This window comes from Amphiura filiformis, chromosome 3 (assembly GCF_039555335.1).
Source record: "Amphiura filiformis chromosome 3, Afil_fr2py, whole genome shotgun sequence".
In the NCBI taxonomy this organism is placed as follows: domain Eukaryota; kingdom Metazoa; phylum Echinodermata; class Ophiuroidea; order Amphilepidida; family Amphiuridae; genus Amphiura; species Amphiura filiformis.
In genome coordinates this window covers 75,326,631-75,344,920 of record NC_092630.1, presented here as the reverse complement: position 1 = coordinate 75,344,920, position 18,290 = coordinate 75,326,631, and the positions used below count along the sequence as shown (strand labels likewise).

The 18,290-nt window shown below is 36.5% G+C and overlaps 1 protein-coding gene across 1 annotated transcript in view; it reads left to right on the top strand.

The window, feature by feature from the left end:
- Positions 1 to 18,290, top strand: part of LOC140149123 (uncharacterized) — a 69,244-nt gene that overhangs the window by 29,170 nt on the left and 21,784 nt on the right. Inside the window, exons 8-17 of the mRNA XM_072171304.1 lie at positions 101 to 198; positions 522 to 716; positions 3,276 to 3,570; positions 9,861 to 9,957; positions 11,337 to 11,439; positions 12,102 to 12,186; positions 13,586 to 13,657; positions 14,962 to 15,114; positions 16,239 to 16,415; positions 17,207 to 17,384. Of these exons, the coding sequence (XP_072027405.1) occupies positions 101 to 198; positions 522 to 716; positions 3,276 to 3,570; positions 9,861 to 9,957; positions 11,337 to 11,439; positions 12,102 to 12,186; positions 13,586 to 13,657; positions 14,962 to 15,114; positions 16,239 to 16,415; positions 17,207 to 17,384 (1,453 nt within the window). The remainder of the gene's footprint in view (positions 1 to 100; positions 199 to 521; positions 717 to 3,275; positions 3,571 to 9,860; positions 9,958 to 11,336; positions 11,440 to 12,101; positions 12,187 to 13,585; positions 13,658 to 14,961; positions 15,115 to 16,238; positions 16,416 to 17,206; positions 17,385 to 18,290) is intronic.

Sequence of the window (18,290 nt, the reverse complement as noted above, 5' to 3'; positions counted from 1 at the left end):
TGTGTGTAGCAACGCCTTATGAGTTATGACGTCACTCCCAAACTCAAGGTTAGAAGAACTGTATGAGTAAAATGTCAATTATTACCGTTGATTTTCACAGGATGGTCTTGCTAGCCTAATTGGACAAGTCTGCCAAGGCCAAGTCAGAAATATCAAAGTTGTCAATCCTACAGATGAGACCAAATCATTTGCCTATGGGTAAGTTATGTGTGTGGCAGTTAGTGTCTGTGCACACTTGCAAACTAAGTAAAAGTGAACTAAAATGTGTCATTGTCAAGGTCTTTTCAGAATTTTTGCCTTGTCAGTATTAGCAATGGTAGTAAAATGTGGAAGTTATACAAGTGAGGAACAAATTACACCAAACTTCAGTTTGTTTTTGATGTGACTCTAACAATTATCAAAGTTTTGTCTTGTGCATTACTGACACTGATTCAGTATTTTTTTTTCACTTTAAAGAAATATATAAACATGAGGAGTTTATTACAAAATAATTTCAGATGCTGATGTTTTTTTCCTAACAGATTTTTCAGTGTGCCTTCAGCGAATGAGGTACAGAAAGTAATAGCTAAACTGGATGGGTACAGATTAAAGGAGAAGATATTGAAAGTAAGTCTTGCTAACCCAAGGGAGCCCACAAGAGGAGCTGATGGTAGTCCCAGAGGGATGAGTTACGGTGCAAGACCAAAGGAATCTCAGATGAATAACAACACAATGCAGTAAGACAATATTGCTATGTTTATATGCTTGTGTATCTAGGTGGGATGCATGTGTGTGCTTTTATTAGGGCTGTTGTCGAGTAGAACTTTCATTGTCGACAATCATTAAATCTCAAGATAAAGATCAGAGATTGGCAGTTGTCGACAAAGAAATACATCAATTAAGTCAAAATATTAAGTTCAGAGACCATGTTATGCGTTGTTTATATGCATCAAAATATTTATACCGTCAACTATACGTAATCAAATCGTTAACTTTGGTGTGTGCTTTTATTAGGGCTGTTGTCGAGTAGAACTTTCATTGTCGACAATCGGCAAATCTCTAGATCAACATCGGCAGTTGTCGACAAAGCAATACATCAATAAAGTCCAAATATGAAGTTCAGAGACCATGTTATGTGTCATTTATGTGCATCAAAATATTACCGTCAATTACGCATAATCAAATAGGTAACTAACCACTACAAAAGTCGAAGTCTATCATTGTCATCTTATGCTCAATTTTATCACTTTTTTATACCTAAAAATTATTTCACGGTAAAAAATGCTGAACTTAAGTTTATCTCTAATATTTTTAATGACTAGTCCTTGTCGACAATTAGTCCATGCTTGTTGACAATCAGGAAAATTGCTTTGTCAACAATATTGTTGACAACAGCCTTGTCGACAACAGCCCTAGCTTTTATTTGTTTTTTTCCTGACCAAGTTTTTAAATTCTGTAATGTGCCATCTTTATTTAGGAACATGTAATCATTCCTGTTTTTTATTTGTAACTGTGAATTTGTATTTTATAAATCTGTGCAATATTATGTTTTTAATTGGTCCATGTTTGATGTCTGTATTTAGGTGCTATATTAGATGAAATTGAGACATACCATTTGGTAATGAAATAGAAATTCGGTTTGTAAGAAAAGCTAAACTAATTCAACAACTTCTAAGAAGGAAGAAAAAGGTTTGTCTTGGTGCTGCGTATACCTTATTAAAAAATCCCCACTTTGTGCACAGTGTTTTGATTCGTATTTGTCAATTTGAAGTCTTACAGAAACCTAGAAACGATTGAAACAGCCTGTCACCCACTCCTGCCACATGATATTCTCATTTTTAAGTTGCTAGCCGAAAGTGCTGATACATGTATAATGATTCTTTCCGTATTGTATTGATGGGTTATGCACAAGCCGTGCATGATGATGTATTTTATCATAGCTCAAGTCGCACGTTGTCCCAGTCGTGGGAATTGTATATGAAGACAGTTAAAAAGACTAGTTTGCGTATGACGTCCTGTCAACCAGACCAAAAAATGCCGAACTGCGCAGGTCAGCGACCAATCACGCCGCTCCTTTGCCCTGACGCACAGTGTAATTTACCCATTACCAACTTCAAAGTAATGCGCCATATTGCCATAGCTCCAAAGCTGCAGCACCCATATTTATCCAACAGTCAAATATGTTGAAAAATCACTCATTAACTTTCATGTTCATTTATTTTTCAGGTTCAAATTATTGTTAAATTATTCAAATGCTTATATTTACCCCATAACGTATTTGGGATTAAATATTGACTTTGTTTTATATTTTACACCCTGCTACGATTGGTACACTCAGTCAGCAGTACTTGTGTTTATGCATGCAGGTGCGTGCAGGGGTGACCCCGTTCCCACACACACACACACAGCGGCCATGCGAAAGATGGATTTTTAATGTTACAAATAACAAAAGATCCGCCAAATTTGCAACGGATCCGCCTCACAAGCTTCAACGCATTCAACGCTACGATAATACACAATGCTAATTTGAGATAGACATTGACATTCACACACACAAAAATTAAATATTTGCAATTAAAAACTTGTGTTTTTGAGCGATTTTGAATTTTATCAATGAAAATGCAGCGATGGCGTCATTGGGTTAACGATTTTCCAACTGCTGATTGGTTGATTGCGTCACTGTCAGTGATCTGTGCATGCACGGTACGGTCCGTACGGAATGATTTTTCGTATGGGTAAAATACACTGTGTGACGTCAGATGCAAACTAGTCTCACTAGTCTGTCTGTTTACTTCATATTATAAGCCAATAGTAAAGAAAATTTAATAAGTTATCAGCGAATCGATGCATGATCTGTACGCTGATAGCCACACCAGGCGTTTTGTGCAGTAGCTGACAAGACAAGAGAAGTATTGCAAACTTTTGCTCTGATTGACGCAAGCGCCTTGTTAATGAGTAACATTCGCAGAGCTTTGTATTTTCCTTTTAAGAGTTCCACTCTGTGCCAACCAATGCCTTGATGCATAATCAGCCAATCAGATTATCGGTTTGTTGTTTTGAATGTCAGACAATTGAATCAGCCAATCATAACCCCAATTCCATGTTCACACTCTCAAAATGTAAACAAGAGCCATTCTTCTCTGCCAGAGACAGTAGTGATAGGAACCTGAAATAAAACATAAATATAACTAAGTTGTAGTTTTTGAAGTAGAATTGCTCAGGACAAGCCAAAGCAAAGCAAGAAAACGTGTGATGCCACCTTTAACAATGAATTTTTCATTTCTAACTTCCTACAGAAATCGCCCAATTACACCAAGAACTTTGGAGAACCGCTATGGTAAAGCAGTGCCCAAATCACCAACAGGAGATGAACACAAGTTGCAGAATGGAATGCATAACAGCGGTGATGAAATCAAGCATAGTGCCACTAATATGGTACCAATGTCAGTCACTCGTAATATGTACAATGCTAAACAACATCAGGAGACTGGTGCTGCAGGAGGTGCTAGAGATGGAACTATGCCTAACAAAGGGCGCGGACATGTGTTGCAAAGTATTATGAGTGGAAAACAGTGTGAACCAGTTGGCAGAGTAAGTAGTAAAACAGAAGCAAGTAGGGAGCATGTTAAGTTTCAGTTAGACAAAGAGCAGGATGATGATACATCTGAAGGCAGTGTAGTTTCCTATGGTGAATATGTCAGTATGTTGAATAGCAAGATGCAGCATGGTAAGGGAACTGATGCTTTGCAGAATGTGAAGGTTCAAGACAAGATGCAGCATGGTGAGGAGATTGATGATATGCAGAATGGGAAAATGCAAGATAAGATGCAGCATAGCAAGGGGACAGAGGGTTTGCAGAATGGGAAAGTTCAAGACAAGATGCAGCATGGTAAGGAAACTGAGGGTTTGCAGACTGGGAAAGTTCAAGACAAAATGCAGCATGGTAAGGGAACTGAGGGTTCGCAGACTGGGAAAGTTCAAGACAAGATGCAGCATGGTAAGGGAACTGAGGGTTTGCAGAATGGGAAAGGTCAAGACAAGATGCAGCATAGTAAAGGGACTGGTGGTTTGCAGAATGAGAATAAGCAGCATGGCAAGGGAACCAGTGGTTCGCAGGATTGGCGAATGCAACCCAAGATGAAGCATTTAAAGAGAAGTGAAGGTTCACAGAATAAGTCTAAGAGCACACAGTTGCAAAATAAGCAAGGAGCCAAACAGCATGGGAAATTCAGGAATCAGCCAGATAAAAAAAATATTAAGATACAACAAGGGGTCAAAGGTGAATTGAAGATGCAGAATAGTAGAATGCAAGAAAAGAGGATGTCTTTGAAGGAGGAAGTTGTGAAAGATGTAAAGTCAAAAGGAAAGGTGGCTATTCAGAGCAAAAATGAAACCGATCATAAGCAACCAATCCCCGGGCATAGCAAAGCTGTAGTGAGCATGACAAATTCCAAGAACAAACAAGAGATGACAAAGGATAAATCTAGACCTGTGGTATTGAAGGAGAAGCAGTATGTATTGTATGATCGTGACAATAATGCCAAGTACATGGCTGTGCTTGAAGAATGCTCTGATTTTGAAGAGAAATTACAGACACGCAGTCCTCCGCAACCGTTCAGGGATGTTCCTGAAACATACCCCAATCCAAGTCCATACATGCCACCACCGCCTCCACCACCGCCGCCGCCACCACCACCTGCATATGGTTTTGGGTCATATCCCCCTCCTCCTCCTCCTTGGAGTGGTTACTATGGATACTACCCTCCGGAACCAATGCCGATATGGAGACCTAGAAGGCTGCGGTTTCATAATCGTGGCTATGCACCTCAATACTTCCATCCAAGAAGTATGAATAGAATGCCACCTCCTCCAAGAAGTCCACATCAGTATAGACTAATGCCTGTTCACCGATATAAGCAAAGACCTTATGGCTCAGCTCACAGGATGTATGCACCCAATGTACATGGACCTCGTTTTCCATCACCATCATATTTTAATCACAATCAGTTAGGTAATAATGTACAGATAACTGAACTCTCTCGGACACCCAGCCCAAGTCTACCAAGTGCAATAGTGCAGGAAGAAGGCGATGTACTTGTGGAGACATGTGAAACATCATCAGAAGCATCGCAAGCATCTGATGAGAAAACAGATGGGATATCTCAAGGGATGACATTTGGAGAAGATGTGAATGTACCAGAGGGTGATGAGATGGACATTGATAAAGTGTTTGAAAGTGAGGCTGATAAGATAATACAGCATTGGGTTGAGACTGGTGAAATAATAGAAGTTGATGGGAAAACACAAGATGCTGACATAGTAACAGCAGAGGTTTGTGCGTCTTCTCCAGAGGTCCATGCTGTATCTCCAGAGGTTCATGCTACATCTCCAGAAGTTCATGCTGCATCTCCAGAGGTTTATGCTGCATCTCCAAAAGTTCATGCTGCATCTCCAGAGGTTCATTCTGCATCTCCAGAGGTTCAGGTTGCATCTCCAGAGGTCCAGGTCACATCTCCAGAGGTTCAGGTCACATCTCCAGCGGTTCAGATCATGTCTCCAGATGTTCTGATCACAACTCCAGAGGTTCAGGTGGTATCCGAGATTAGTGAGAATAAACAAAAGGCTCATGCGAAAGTCCTAGAGACTGTTGTGATAACGCCCGAGATTTCTAATGCACCAGAAGTGATCAAGAAAGAGACAAATGCTAGCGAAAGACAAGTTGATAGCAAAGAAACAGTTACCAATGATAGTGAGGTAGTGGTGAGTGAGATATGTGGAGGTGTACCAGTTTGCAACTGGAATGAACTATATTATGGATGGCCATTTCCATCTGTCACTGAATGCAATTTGGAAGGAACCTTTCTTATTTTTATTCTCTTTTGCTTAATCAACCTGGTCTCATAAAATCATTAATATTTGATCAATCTATAAATAGCAGAATATATCACTTATAAGTTGATTGCTTGAAGGGATAAACTATCGTTATTTCAATGGTTCACTGCATAAAACAGGACCAGACTAATGTTGACTTTCAAAGTTTTCAGTTAATTGTTTTCATTTTGGATGTTAAGTTTAGAAGAGTGAGTTTTGAGTGAGGAAACAGAAAAGTAAGGAAAAGCAAATATTGTACACCTCTGCACTTCAGCCTTTTTACAGTTTACATCACCCAGTTGCAACTTGCTTCAATTTTAGAGTTTATTGAGCTCTTAAAAGCTGTTTATTGTTGAACAAGGCAATTAATTTTGTTAAATAATAGGAATCAGATTGTTATTATGCATCTGTAAGTATGTGCATGTTGCAGTAGAAGTTGTATTATAAAGTAGTATAATACATGTTTGTTTTTTTGTTTCAAATGCATGGTACACAGTGGTGTAGCCAGGGACAAACATTGACCAAAAGGGCTAAAAAATTCTAAACAGGCCTAAAAATCTTAAATATTACTGTGGCCAGCATCCCACAAGGAGGGCAAGACTTCTCACAGGGACTTGCTGACCCCCTTGGCTACACCACTGAGGGTACATGCTGGACAAAAATGATATATTAAGGGTTTTGATGTGTTGTGTTCATTGTAGAGTACTCTATAAATTCCCATAAATGTGATGTGATCTGTGAAAACCTTTCATGTGTCGCATTATCTTTTGTTTTATAAAAATATAAATAAATAAACTTTTTAAATCTTTCTTTGCTCATAACTTTTGATGTTGAAGTCAGAGCCATAAAATGAAAACAGTTCATTCACAGTCTAAATTTCCACTTTTTTTGTCTACAAAACTCAAAAAGTAGAAATGTCACCATGTGAAGGGTTTCATAGATTTTTATAACTTTGTTTTAACTCTGGTTATTATTTAGCATTGTGTTTTAAAGTTGTTCATACAGTTGAAATATGATTTCTGTTTGTAATATTTATTGTCCTATGCTTGAGGGAATATGCCATTATTCAGGGCAATGAAATTTTAACTGCCAAGTAATCTAGCTATATGTATTGTATTTAGAACATTTTCTGACTGTCCATGACATGGGTATTTCTTGTTATATGTCTACTACATCTACTCCCTATTCCAGAAAAATACAGTATCTTGTTTAGCAAAATGAAACATAGCTAAATCCTAATCTTTTAGTTAATTCTAACTGACAATGAAAGTCCAATTTTAATATTTGGCCAAATTTTGGAAATAAGAGCCAAAAACATGCATTTTTATAGTGTGTGCTGTGATAATCAAGCTGAAAGACTTGTACTAATTCTAATTTCAGGATATGCATACTAATTTTTGGAAAACACATTGTCTAGTATCTTTTATAACCCATTATCAAAATTAATATAGAATATTAAATTCATGAACAAACTCATAGCATACAACAAATTTTAAATGCTTAGACCTGTGCCAAGTCTTTGAATTCTGTGACTGAAATTGTCAGAAATCATGCAAAATTGCATGTTTTGGTCCATTTCCCCTGAAATGGCAAAACTATTCAAATTTTACTTTTATTTGCCAGTTAGATCTAACTAAATGATTAAGATTTAGTTATGTTTCATTTGGTAAAACATGATTATATTGTTTAATCCCAAAAAGCAATATTGCTGTAATTTCTTGGAATAGGGAGTGAGTACTGTGTCAGATGATTACATCTAAGCAGTGGGTCAGATTCCAATTGAATCACTGTTTTGTAAAATTATTATTTTAGCACTATTTGTGGCCCTGACTGCAAATGTCAATGCCAGATAAAATATATTATAACTCAGACTTAATGTTAGGATGCATTCATTTTCCTATTTCCGCCACATAGCAATGATGAAATGTCGTACTTTAAACACATCAAAAACAAGAACATTCATGGAGGACAGGACAGGACATTTATAAAAAAAAAAGGTTATGAGAAAAGCCATATCCATATTTGGACACTGTCAATTAATTACACAGCTAAATTTTAAAAAAAATACTGTAAAAATATCAAACATTAAAGTTTGAATGTATGTTATACAAAGTAGATTGTTGTGACATTTCTAGAATAATTCCCTTTGGCATAGGACAGTCTGTTACGTTAGTTCTATTCATGTTTGCATTCCGTATTTTGTTTTTCACCACTTCGATTTACTAACAAATCTTGTTAGTATTTTCTGTTTAAAACTTAAAATTGTTGCAAATCTATTTTTAAATCTTGTTGGTATTTTCTGTTAAAAACTTTAAATTGTTCTGTTGCATTAGCATATAATACAGATAGTTCAGAGTGTCCTATGCCAAAAGAAACCATCTCACAAGCTGTATCTTGGTTTTACCCTTTCTGAGCATAGTGTCCATACAATTCCTGGGTGATTTATTTTACGCTATTCAAATCAAGGATCAGGCACTGACAATTCTGATTTGTATCCTACCTTTTGTGTTCTCATGGTGCTCACCGAAGTGTTGTGGGACTTAAGTACACTGTCAGTGCAAATGTTCTGTTGCCTGACCTTATATATGAAATAACACTAATTCGATTTACTATATTAATGCTGTTTTTGAAAAATGCCAATAATTAAAGTCTGATCTTTTTTTAAATATTTCTATAGTGGGAATTCCAATTGAATGAACACAGCTTTCAATAGCGTGATTTAATTTTTGCGTACACTGTGCGATATGTACGCCAGCGTGCAGCGACTGTGCGTGAGTAACGCATGAAGTGAATCAACCATGGCAACGCACTCGTGATTGGTTAGCATTGTATCCAAGGTGTGCGTTCGTGTTGTAATTTGAAATACGCGATATACGATCGCGGTTGGATCGAGTACAGCTGCTGAAAGCTGCGTTCATTCAATTGGAATTCCTACTATAGTAGTGTATAATTAAATCCTGTTCATGGTGATTATAAGTATTTTGTTAAAAGGACAAATCTGATTATGATCTGTAATCTGCATTATATGCTGTTGTTTTGATATTTAATTATTGATATTACAATTTATGAAGATAAAAATATGTAAAATATTTGATACCTCATAAAATGGCAACATGCCCCAATTATATAGAAGATTGTTGTATATGAACTGATCATGTGACATGTTTTGTTATAACATACAAGGCAACAAGTACTTATATAATGACTAAAAAGTTTTTTAAATGGCTAAGATGACCTGTATTTGTTGAGCAGAGTATGTCACATCACTTATATTTTATTTAGTTGTTTCGGGGACAGTTTTCATTATTACACTGGTTTATTTATATTCAGTTTAGCGCTTAGACATATTTTGCCTATTAGTCTTGATTTGCTCATAATTGCAAACATTTGATACCCTTCCAAATAATTTATATCAGTAGTACTTAAAATTATGAACATATTTTTCAAAACTAATACCGTAAAGATTCTCCTAGTGGCACATATGGGTAAATTTCAGGTACTAATAGAGAGCTCCCTCCTCTGAGACTCCAATAAGAATCAAGGGTCCATGCCCATATTTGCGGGTGAGATTTTTATGGAAGGGCATTTTTAGTTTGTGTCTAAAATTCCAGTTATGTCAGGGGAGCCCATATGTGCCACTGGAGAAATCTTAACAATACTGTTATCCATAATTGGTAGTTAGTTACATTTTTGTTGCAAAACTCTTTTTCACCTTTTCCACTCGTCAATTTGGCTTGCAGTACCAGGCCATGATATTGGCATATCATTGCATGCTACAAATAAAGGATAATGTATATGCTACTGCTGTCTATTTAGGTGCTAATCTTTGTGCAACTAACCCAAATTTATCCAAATGTTTCAAATACTTTGTAGTGGTTGTCTGAACTAGACTGATTGACCAACCAATACAAAAAATGTTGAATTAATGAACTAACTGCAACAAAACAATTGTATATGAATCCTGTGTAATATATGTGCCTAAATTGTCTTGATATTGTTGAATATTACAGCAGCCACCACAAAGGGCTAATAGCAGTGCTACATCCAAGACCCCTAGCCCTTCTAAGACAAGCAAGAGATCGCCATGCGCTAACTGTGGTGGACTAGGTGAGTGCTAGTACTATTAGTACACCAAATAATATGAGGTTGTTAAGTTTTACAGTACTTAATGATACAAAAACACTTGAAGATTTAAAAGATAATGTATTGTTATTTGGAAATCTTATGAGAAAGCTTGCAGTTATTATATGTGCTTTGATAACAATGTTTGCATAGTATTTTTGTGTGACATGAGAGTACATCAGACATATCGAATTGCATTCTGAATACAAATAATGTCCTTCTGCTATCATATAAATCTTCAGGAGATTTAACTTGTATTCTGTATGAAAGTTTTGCTATATTCAGCTTAATTTCAGAATAATTCGAATTTATTTTATTTCCATGATATGTAAAATACAATTCGATGAATAAGTTTAATAAGTCAATAAGTGCCCCCATGGAAATCAGTGCTTTGTCATTGAAGGGTCTACCCTGTCTAAAGAAAGTTTAAATTAATAATGTCAAAACAGATTTTATCCAAAGGAACAAATAACTGGCCTCAAAAAGAAACTTATAATTTTTCACAAGGTCATATCTTAAAATCCTCTCCATAAAAATGAACAAAAATTGCACACAGGATTACTTCAATACCCTACTCTAAACACATGTCAGTAACCAAACAGTTGTCCAACTGACACAACAGCAAAATGCACTGACATGGAACACCTTTCTGGACCAAAATTCACATCCCAACAGATTTCTTTTGTTGGGTTCCAATTATTCGCCTGTCAATGTGGTCCCGGAAGCTGTTCCGTGTCAGTGCATTTTGCTGTTGTGTCAGTTGGACAACTGCTTGGTTACTGACATGTGTTTAGAGTAGAGTATTGAAGTTACCCTGTGTGTAATTTTTGTTCATGTACAGGCGAATAATTGAAACCCAACAAAAGAAATCTGTTGGGATGTAAATTTTGGTCCAGGACGGTGTTCCATGTCAATGCATTTTGCTGTTGTGTTAGTTGGACAACTGCTTGGTTACTGACATGTGTTTAGAGTAGATTATTGAAGTAATCCTGTGTGCAATTTTTGTTCATTTTTATGGAGAGGATTTTAAGATATGACCTTGTGAAAAATTATAAGTTTCTTTTTGAGGCCAGTTTATGAAGAGTTGAAATGCAAAAGCTGATAAACCTCATTTTCAAACTTCAGTATAATGTTGGTTGTAAATAATTGATGCCCTACTCTAACAATTTCAAGGGAAATCTTAAGAGACTTTTATCAAAAGTAATAGCCTATATCTCAAATTGAGAAAAATGGATATATCGGGTTTTGCATCTTAACTTTCATATTAGGGAGAAAAAAGGTTGGATGCCAATAAAGCCTGCTAGTAGTGTATGATGTACGCTGGAAGGTTATATATTATGTTTGTGTATATTTGTTTTCTGTAGGATCGCATAAATGTTCAAAGTGCAAGACGCCATACTGTACCAAGGAATGTCAAGCTGAACACTGGCCAAAGCACAAACTTCAATGTAAAGCCATTGCTGAAGGGTATGTATACACAAACACGCTACAAAAGATCTGGCAATTTTATATGCTGAGTGACTGGATGAGCCAATTATTGCTCTCAGATTTCCATTAATTTATCACATGCCCTCTAAGATGTATAATGGTTGCAAGCAATCAATTTTTTACTAGCTTCATACCAATGTAATCAGATTTTTTGACACCCTTCCACCCTAAGTCGTGAAAATTTTGGTTTGTTCCCTAACCCGACTGAGTCTCACTAAAGCTCATTATGATAACCACTGCACGTGCATACATTCCACATGATGCGATGACGCAATCTGCCAAGTCATATACCCGCGTAACCCCCTTGGCTACAGGTCGGTGGTCTTCTGCGTGGCATGCGAGGGGTCTGAGGTTCGATTTTCGGGGGTGCCAAGCGACTTCTTCTTTCATCTTCTCCCCTTTGTTGTTTCTTCCTTCCCTTTTGATAGCAAAAAAAAACATGGGTTGGGTTAGGGTTAGAGGTATGATACGTTTGGCTCAATTCTGTATCATCGGAGTGTTGATGTCCTTAACACTTGCATACCATTATGTGTATGTTATGATAAACACAGACATCTATAATAACATGGCAACGTGGGAGGTAATCGATTCAAGGAAAGGAAGTTGCTATATAAAGTTTTCTGACTTATTTTTTTCTTCAGAAAAATGCCATCAGAACCTGCTCAGGTGCAACAGGCACCACCACCTCAGCCACCACCACCTCGGCCACAGCAAGTGGTGAAGAAGGTAAGCGTAAGGCAGAATTCCATACTAAGAGTGGATCCTCATGGATCAAATAACTCCCCCTCCCCAAGAAATAAAGCCTTCTGAATGTAATGTGCACAAGCATTTCAATGTGTTTTCACAAAGATGACATGGATAAGCAGTTCCTTTAAATTTTGTTTCCGATTCACTAATTACAATTTCTTTAAAGAAAATTTACTGGAATTCAATCTTGTGTCAATAAATATATATATAATCAATAATACAAACAATATGATATGATTTTGTGCAAATTGTTTTGGTATTTGTATTCAACATTTGTATTAATTTAATTGTCCAATTCCTTCCTCCATTTTTGTTGGATACATTAACAGGCCATATCTAGCCAAAATAGTTGCATGTGTTCCAATAAACTAGCTTATTCTTGTTGCTATTTCTAAAGTTTCTGTTTCTGTCTGTTTAAGGTCCCATACCTAAGTAACAGTGTGCAGCTTTCCCCAGCTTTGCTGCAGAATCCCTCAATGAATGGGAGCAAGCATTGTGGCTGCAGCTTGGCTAGGGAAGGCTGTGCACTGGTAAATAGGTATGGGCCCTAAATAAATGTCACATTTAAAATGAAAATCACAGATTCCTTAAAACAAGGCACTATCAATGATCACTGACTGGGATAACTGTGTGCACAACAGCATGTGTGCTGTACATGACACAGCAGCAACTTTGGGCTTAGTGCATGTTGATACAGTTCTCACCTGAAGTAAGCTCTGCAGAAGGGAATCATGATTCTAATGTTAGTTTTAATGTTGCTTGCTTCATTGCATAAACCTGAAATATGTTAACACTACTTCAGCCTGTCCAGAAATGTATTTTACCGGTATCCGTACCCTTCCCTCTTCAGCTTTTGATTCCTTTGTGTACAAATGCTAAATGTTGCGCCAGCAGATGCAATCACTGTTACATGACCTGCTGCACCCTGTGCATAGAGGTCTGGGCGAAATACATTGTGTTCTTCATGTTACAACATAACAAACTTGATAAAAATTTAAAAAAACAAAGATTTACTTTTAATTAGTATTACATTGTTTTGTTCCTAATGTATTTTCTAGGATCAAAACAAAATTTTAACTGAAGTGTTGTTAAAGCTATGTGCAATTATATAAAACTGAAGGAGAAAATAAGCAATGTATTTGATCTTTACTGCAGTTACTTCATCTATTGTGTATTGTCTAATGTAGCAATTTGTTGTGGTGTTTGTATATTATATTCCATTGCTTCTGCCTATGCTTGTATTGTGCTATATTAACACTGCTTCTTGCCTCCTTGCATCTATGCAATTTCCTCATCTATTCTATCATTCATCTAGCCTAGTACAAGAGCAAAAAGTCCCCTGTTTGCCAGTAAACCAGCTTATGTTCCTCACCCTCAGGCAAGTGCTGTGTATGGACGATTTCTCTCCAAGGATGTCCCAGAGGCAAAGCCAGAGGAAAAAACACTGGATGTAAGTAGACATAATTACATGTATAATGATCTTTGCTTTTATTTTGACATAATTTAAAGTATAAGTCCTTGATCAGTCAAGTTTAAAAGATATTTTTTGAAAGTGTTGTGGGCATCTTTTAAACAGATTCATCATGAGGGCCCCAAGTACACTGATCAATATTAATTTATTTCAACTATCTTTACCCAGGGTAGCTCCTTCAATGTCAAAAAACTGATTTCCAAGGAGACCCTGCGTTTACAAAGATACATAAGAAGCATAAAGTAATCACTTTAAGGGGGTACTACACCCCTGGCCGATTTTGTGCCTATTTTTGCATTTTTCTCAAAAATTATAGCGCATTGGTGACAAGTAAGATATGTATATTATAGGGGCAAGGACTACAATTACTGCACTGAAAATTCAGCAACTCAAGACAAGTAGTTATTGATTTATTGATCAAATATTGGTTTTCCCTCATTTTTTAATGTAACTCCACAACTGTTGTCTGTGCAGAAATAAAATTTATAGTGCAGTAGTTGTAGTCCTTGCCCCTATAATATATATATCTTGTCACCAATACACTATATTTTTTGAGAAAAATGCAAAAATAGGCACAGAATTGGGCAGGGGTGTAGTACCCCCTTAAGTAATACAGTATTCAATCATTAAATTCAAATATTATAAATGGTACATTGTGAGCTTAATTGACTGAAAGTTTTTGGGATGTCAATTTTTACCAGTACTTCACAATCTTCCATTATCTTGCAGTATTTTACCTGAAACTTGGGTCAGTGTTCCAAATGTCTGCTAGAGTCATTTTCCTCTTTGCTAATATGCAAATTTACATAATAAATAGGCTTTTTTAATATTTGCTAACTATTGCAAGTTGCAAAGTTACATATCTGAAAGTATCTAAAGTCTGATATCGAAAACAGCATAATGAGTGTTGTTCTTGAATGTTTTAGTTATAGTATGTATGATATGTATTAATTTTGTTTTGCTTATTGTAAAATTGAAACATATGTATAGGGTGCCACAACATCACGCTGTGCGTTTGGTGGCATCCTCATCCTCTGTTTCTCATACTTTTGTCATATAATTTAAAATGTTCCACACTATTTTATAAAAGAAAATATGATTCTGTATTATGTTAACATGTATTTTGAATGGATGAAATAAACTGAACTTAACTGATGTAAAATATAGGGGTTATGCCCAGGTGGCTAAAATTGCAGGTAAAGTATTGGTTTTTGAAAATGTTGTCATTCAATTTTACAACTTAACCACTTCACACAATATTTCCCAACCACCCACCCATCTAGGTGCTAGTAACAGCAGTACTAAATCCGGAATGTGTGTATGTGAACCTGATACAACGTACCTGCTGTCTACCATATGTTGAGTTAACCAACCTAATGAAGGCAACATATCCTGGTCTGCCAACCGCTAAGGAGTTGCACTTTTACCTCACACAAGTAAGTGTTAGGATAGAACATGGCCGTAGCAAGTGGGGAGGCCAAGTTCGGATAGAACAGGGCCGTGGGAAGGCCAAGGCCGTCCCATTTTTTGAGAAATTTGTTATGGTTTTTCTTTATATCTTTATTTCAATTTGAGGCCATCTCACATCCCTTGCTACGGCCCTGGGATAGAACATTTCTGTATGGGATGCTGAAGTATTCTAAGCAAAAGTATGTAGACCTTGTTCCCTATTTCCCATCATGCATCACTCCAGGGGTACTTTCTCCACATTCCATCGAAAGAGTGTCACAAAAGACATCATCCGCGCGGGGTGTTATGTTCATTATGATACAAATATGTTAGCTGGTGCCTTCATAGGAATAAAGGAATCTCCTTAGCGATGTAGTTCATACAAATGGCAGAAGGTGACCAATACTGTTATGAGGCAAACAGTTTTTCTAGGCATTATTCACATGGGGTCTTTTGGCTAAAGTTTCCACTTGCTTAAACCTAACTTTTTATACATTAACAGATCTGAAGGTGCATATCTAATAACAGAGCACATTAGTTTTCCCCTGCCAGCAAAAATGTCAAAACCTTCATCTCTTACACAGATGTTATACATCGCTCTCCAGTCTCCAACCGTATCACATATATATGTAACATTGTCATATATTGTGATGATCCACATATGAAATCAGTATGCCCATATTAAGAAAATTAAGACCACTTGGTTACCATCAGTTACACACGAGTACTACATCATAACTTCTGGAATAATGTATGGTGGATATAGGGGAAAAGTCTTCTTGTGACACAACATTGTCATGGGAGTGCTTAAACAGTAACATTGGTCCTACATTCACAAATTTAAAGCATGTTGATGCCTCGTACAGCACGAGTGTTTTACATTTTGTTAGTAACAGAATCCTATATAGAATGTAAATCTGTTTGAATGAGAAAATAATCATGTATTATATTATAATAATTTGTTTCACTGTCAATAAATTACATTCATTCAGCTGTGTAGTATAATGTCAAAAGACTTCTGAGCTAGCATAAAACAATGCCAATGGATCCAGAAGAAAAACATGGTTGTGAAGTTTAGAGATGTAATAATGGTATACACATTTCTTCTCAGGTTGGTGAACTTTGTGCAGCTGAATGGAAAGGTAAATGGCATAGGGCAGAGATCCTGTCAGTCAACAGTCCTGAAGAGGGAGTGGATGTCATGCTGGTAGACTTTGGTGAACGCATGCGTGTACCCAGAAACAATTTGAAGAAGCTCAAGGAAGAGATGGTCAAATTGCCTAAACAGGTTAGAGGAATTAGTCACATGATGAATTTTCCTTTGCAACACATATGATCCTGTCTAATATTATTTCTTTGTACTTCCATTTGTTTTCATGTTGAGAATATACTGGCTAAACATGGGTCTATAGTCATGAAATAAACATAATTTGGAAGATCTTGATGTACAGCTCCCTAGTATTATCAGATCTACAAATTCTGTTGTTTTGGAGTTTTACCAGTCCAAATTTGCTCACACCTTTGATGCCACTTGTGTTTGCACTTGGACCTCGTTATTGTCCAAATTGCATGGAAAGGTAATTTAACCTGCATTTTTCCCCCTCTAATTTATTTTTCCCTTCCCTTCTTTTTTTGATTTGGTGGGCGGTCTTAGAGGTGTTTGGCACCTGTTCGCTCTAGCCATTCACTGGACTTGTAAAAACAAATTTTGTTCCTTTTATGATATTGTGTAAATTTTGATGTAACTTTTGTGCAACATTATATATTTTTTTGTAATTCTGTGCCAGTGATAAATTGTAATAAATAAAATAAATAATAAACCTTACATAATCCATCCACCTCCTTTGGCCTTTGTTAGATTTTTCTTTTTCAGCTGGACTGAAACAGTCCAAACACATATCATATGCATTCATGTATATCCCCTGACAGAAAAATGGAACCTGATCAAAATGAAGGTGCAGAATTTGGGGATTGCAAGTAAGCCTGAAGGATATGCAAAGGGAATGATCCATTCATTCATTAGTTTCATTTGTTGGATCATTAAAACCAAGGCAATGCCATCGACTCTTTTTACCGCAGGGTGTGAAGTGTTTCCTCACTGGAATTCGTCCTTCAGAAGGTGATGACAGATGGTCAGCAAGAGCAAGAGAACTCCTCAGAGCACGAATTTTGAAGAAAGAGTGCAGTGCAAAGTTCAAAAGTTATGATGCCAAGAAAGGGCATGAGATCAACTTATTTGCCTCCCAAGGTGCACAAGGTATGTGTTTAATTTAGAATGCAGATTTTATGCTTCTCTTTGAGTAAGGCTTTGTGAGTTGCTTTGTTTACCCATTTTTTCTTACGCAGCAATGCCAACTACACAAATTTGATGCCTGTCATTTATTAACTATGCACATGCCAAGCAAAAATATAGGTGTTACTATGTATTCTAATATCGCAAGCCCAGTCTATTGATTTATACAAACATTAGACTGATCCTAATTGTGGCCAAAATTAGGCATATTTTTAGCCCTTTTAATGTAAATTCTAGGCAGTCTTTTTTATTTTTAGGAATCAAACACACTTCACCAAGCAGGCTGTAGTGAGACTTATATTTTGTGGATGAAATCATTTAGCATAACTCTAGAATATATTGTTGAAGATAGACTGCCATTTTGGCAGGGGAAATTGTAAATCTGACTTGGTTTTGTCTTCCTCTCAGCAAAATTTGACTTTTAGCATGCTTGTCTACAATCGCTATGTGAAGCATTTATATCGATAATGCACACTAAGCATTATATGACATCTGCAAACATTTTAATCACTAACACTTTCCAAGATACTAATTGTCATTTGATTTGGATGTTTGAACTTTAAATGTTTGGGGCTATATGTGACAGTTTGTTACAGTCCCATAGCATTATGCACATACATACAATCTAACCTATGGTGCATTTCACTTTTTGAGTTATATAATGCATCACAAGTCTTTTACCCCAATGAAAGTCTAAACTCATTATAATTCTATCATAGACCATAGTGTGTAATTCATAATTTGGAATGTCAACACTCTGAATGGGCTACATAGTAATGCCTTGATGGTTGCCATTTTATGCATCTTTGTTTCAACTTAAAAACTGATTTCAGTAGCTGTTAAAACTCCTTGACTAATATGCTACTGGGT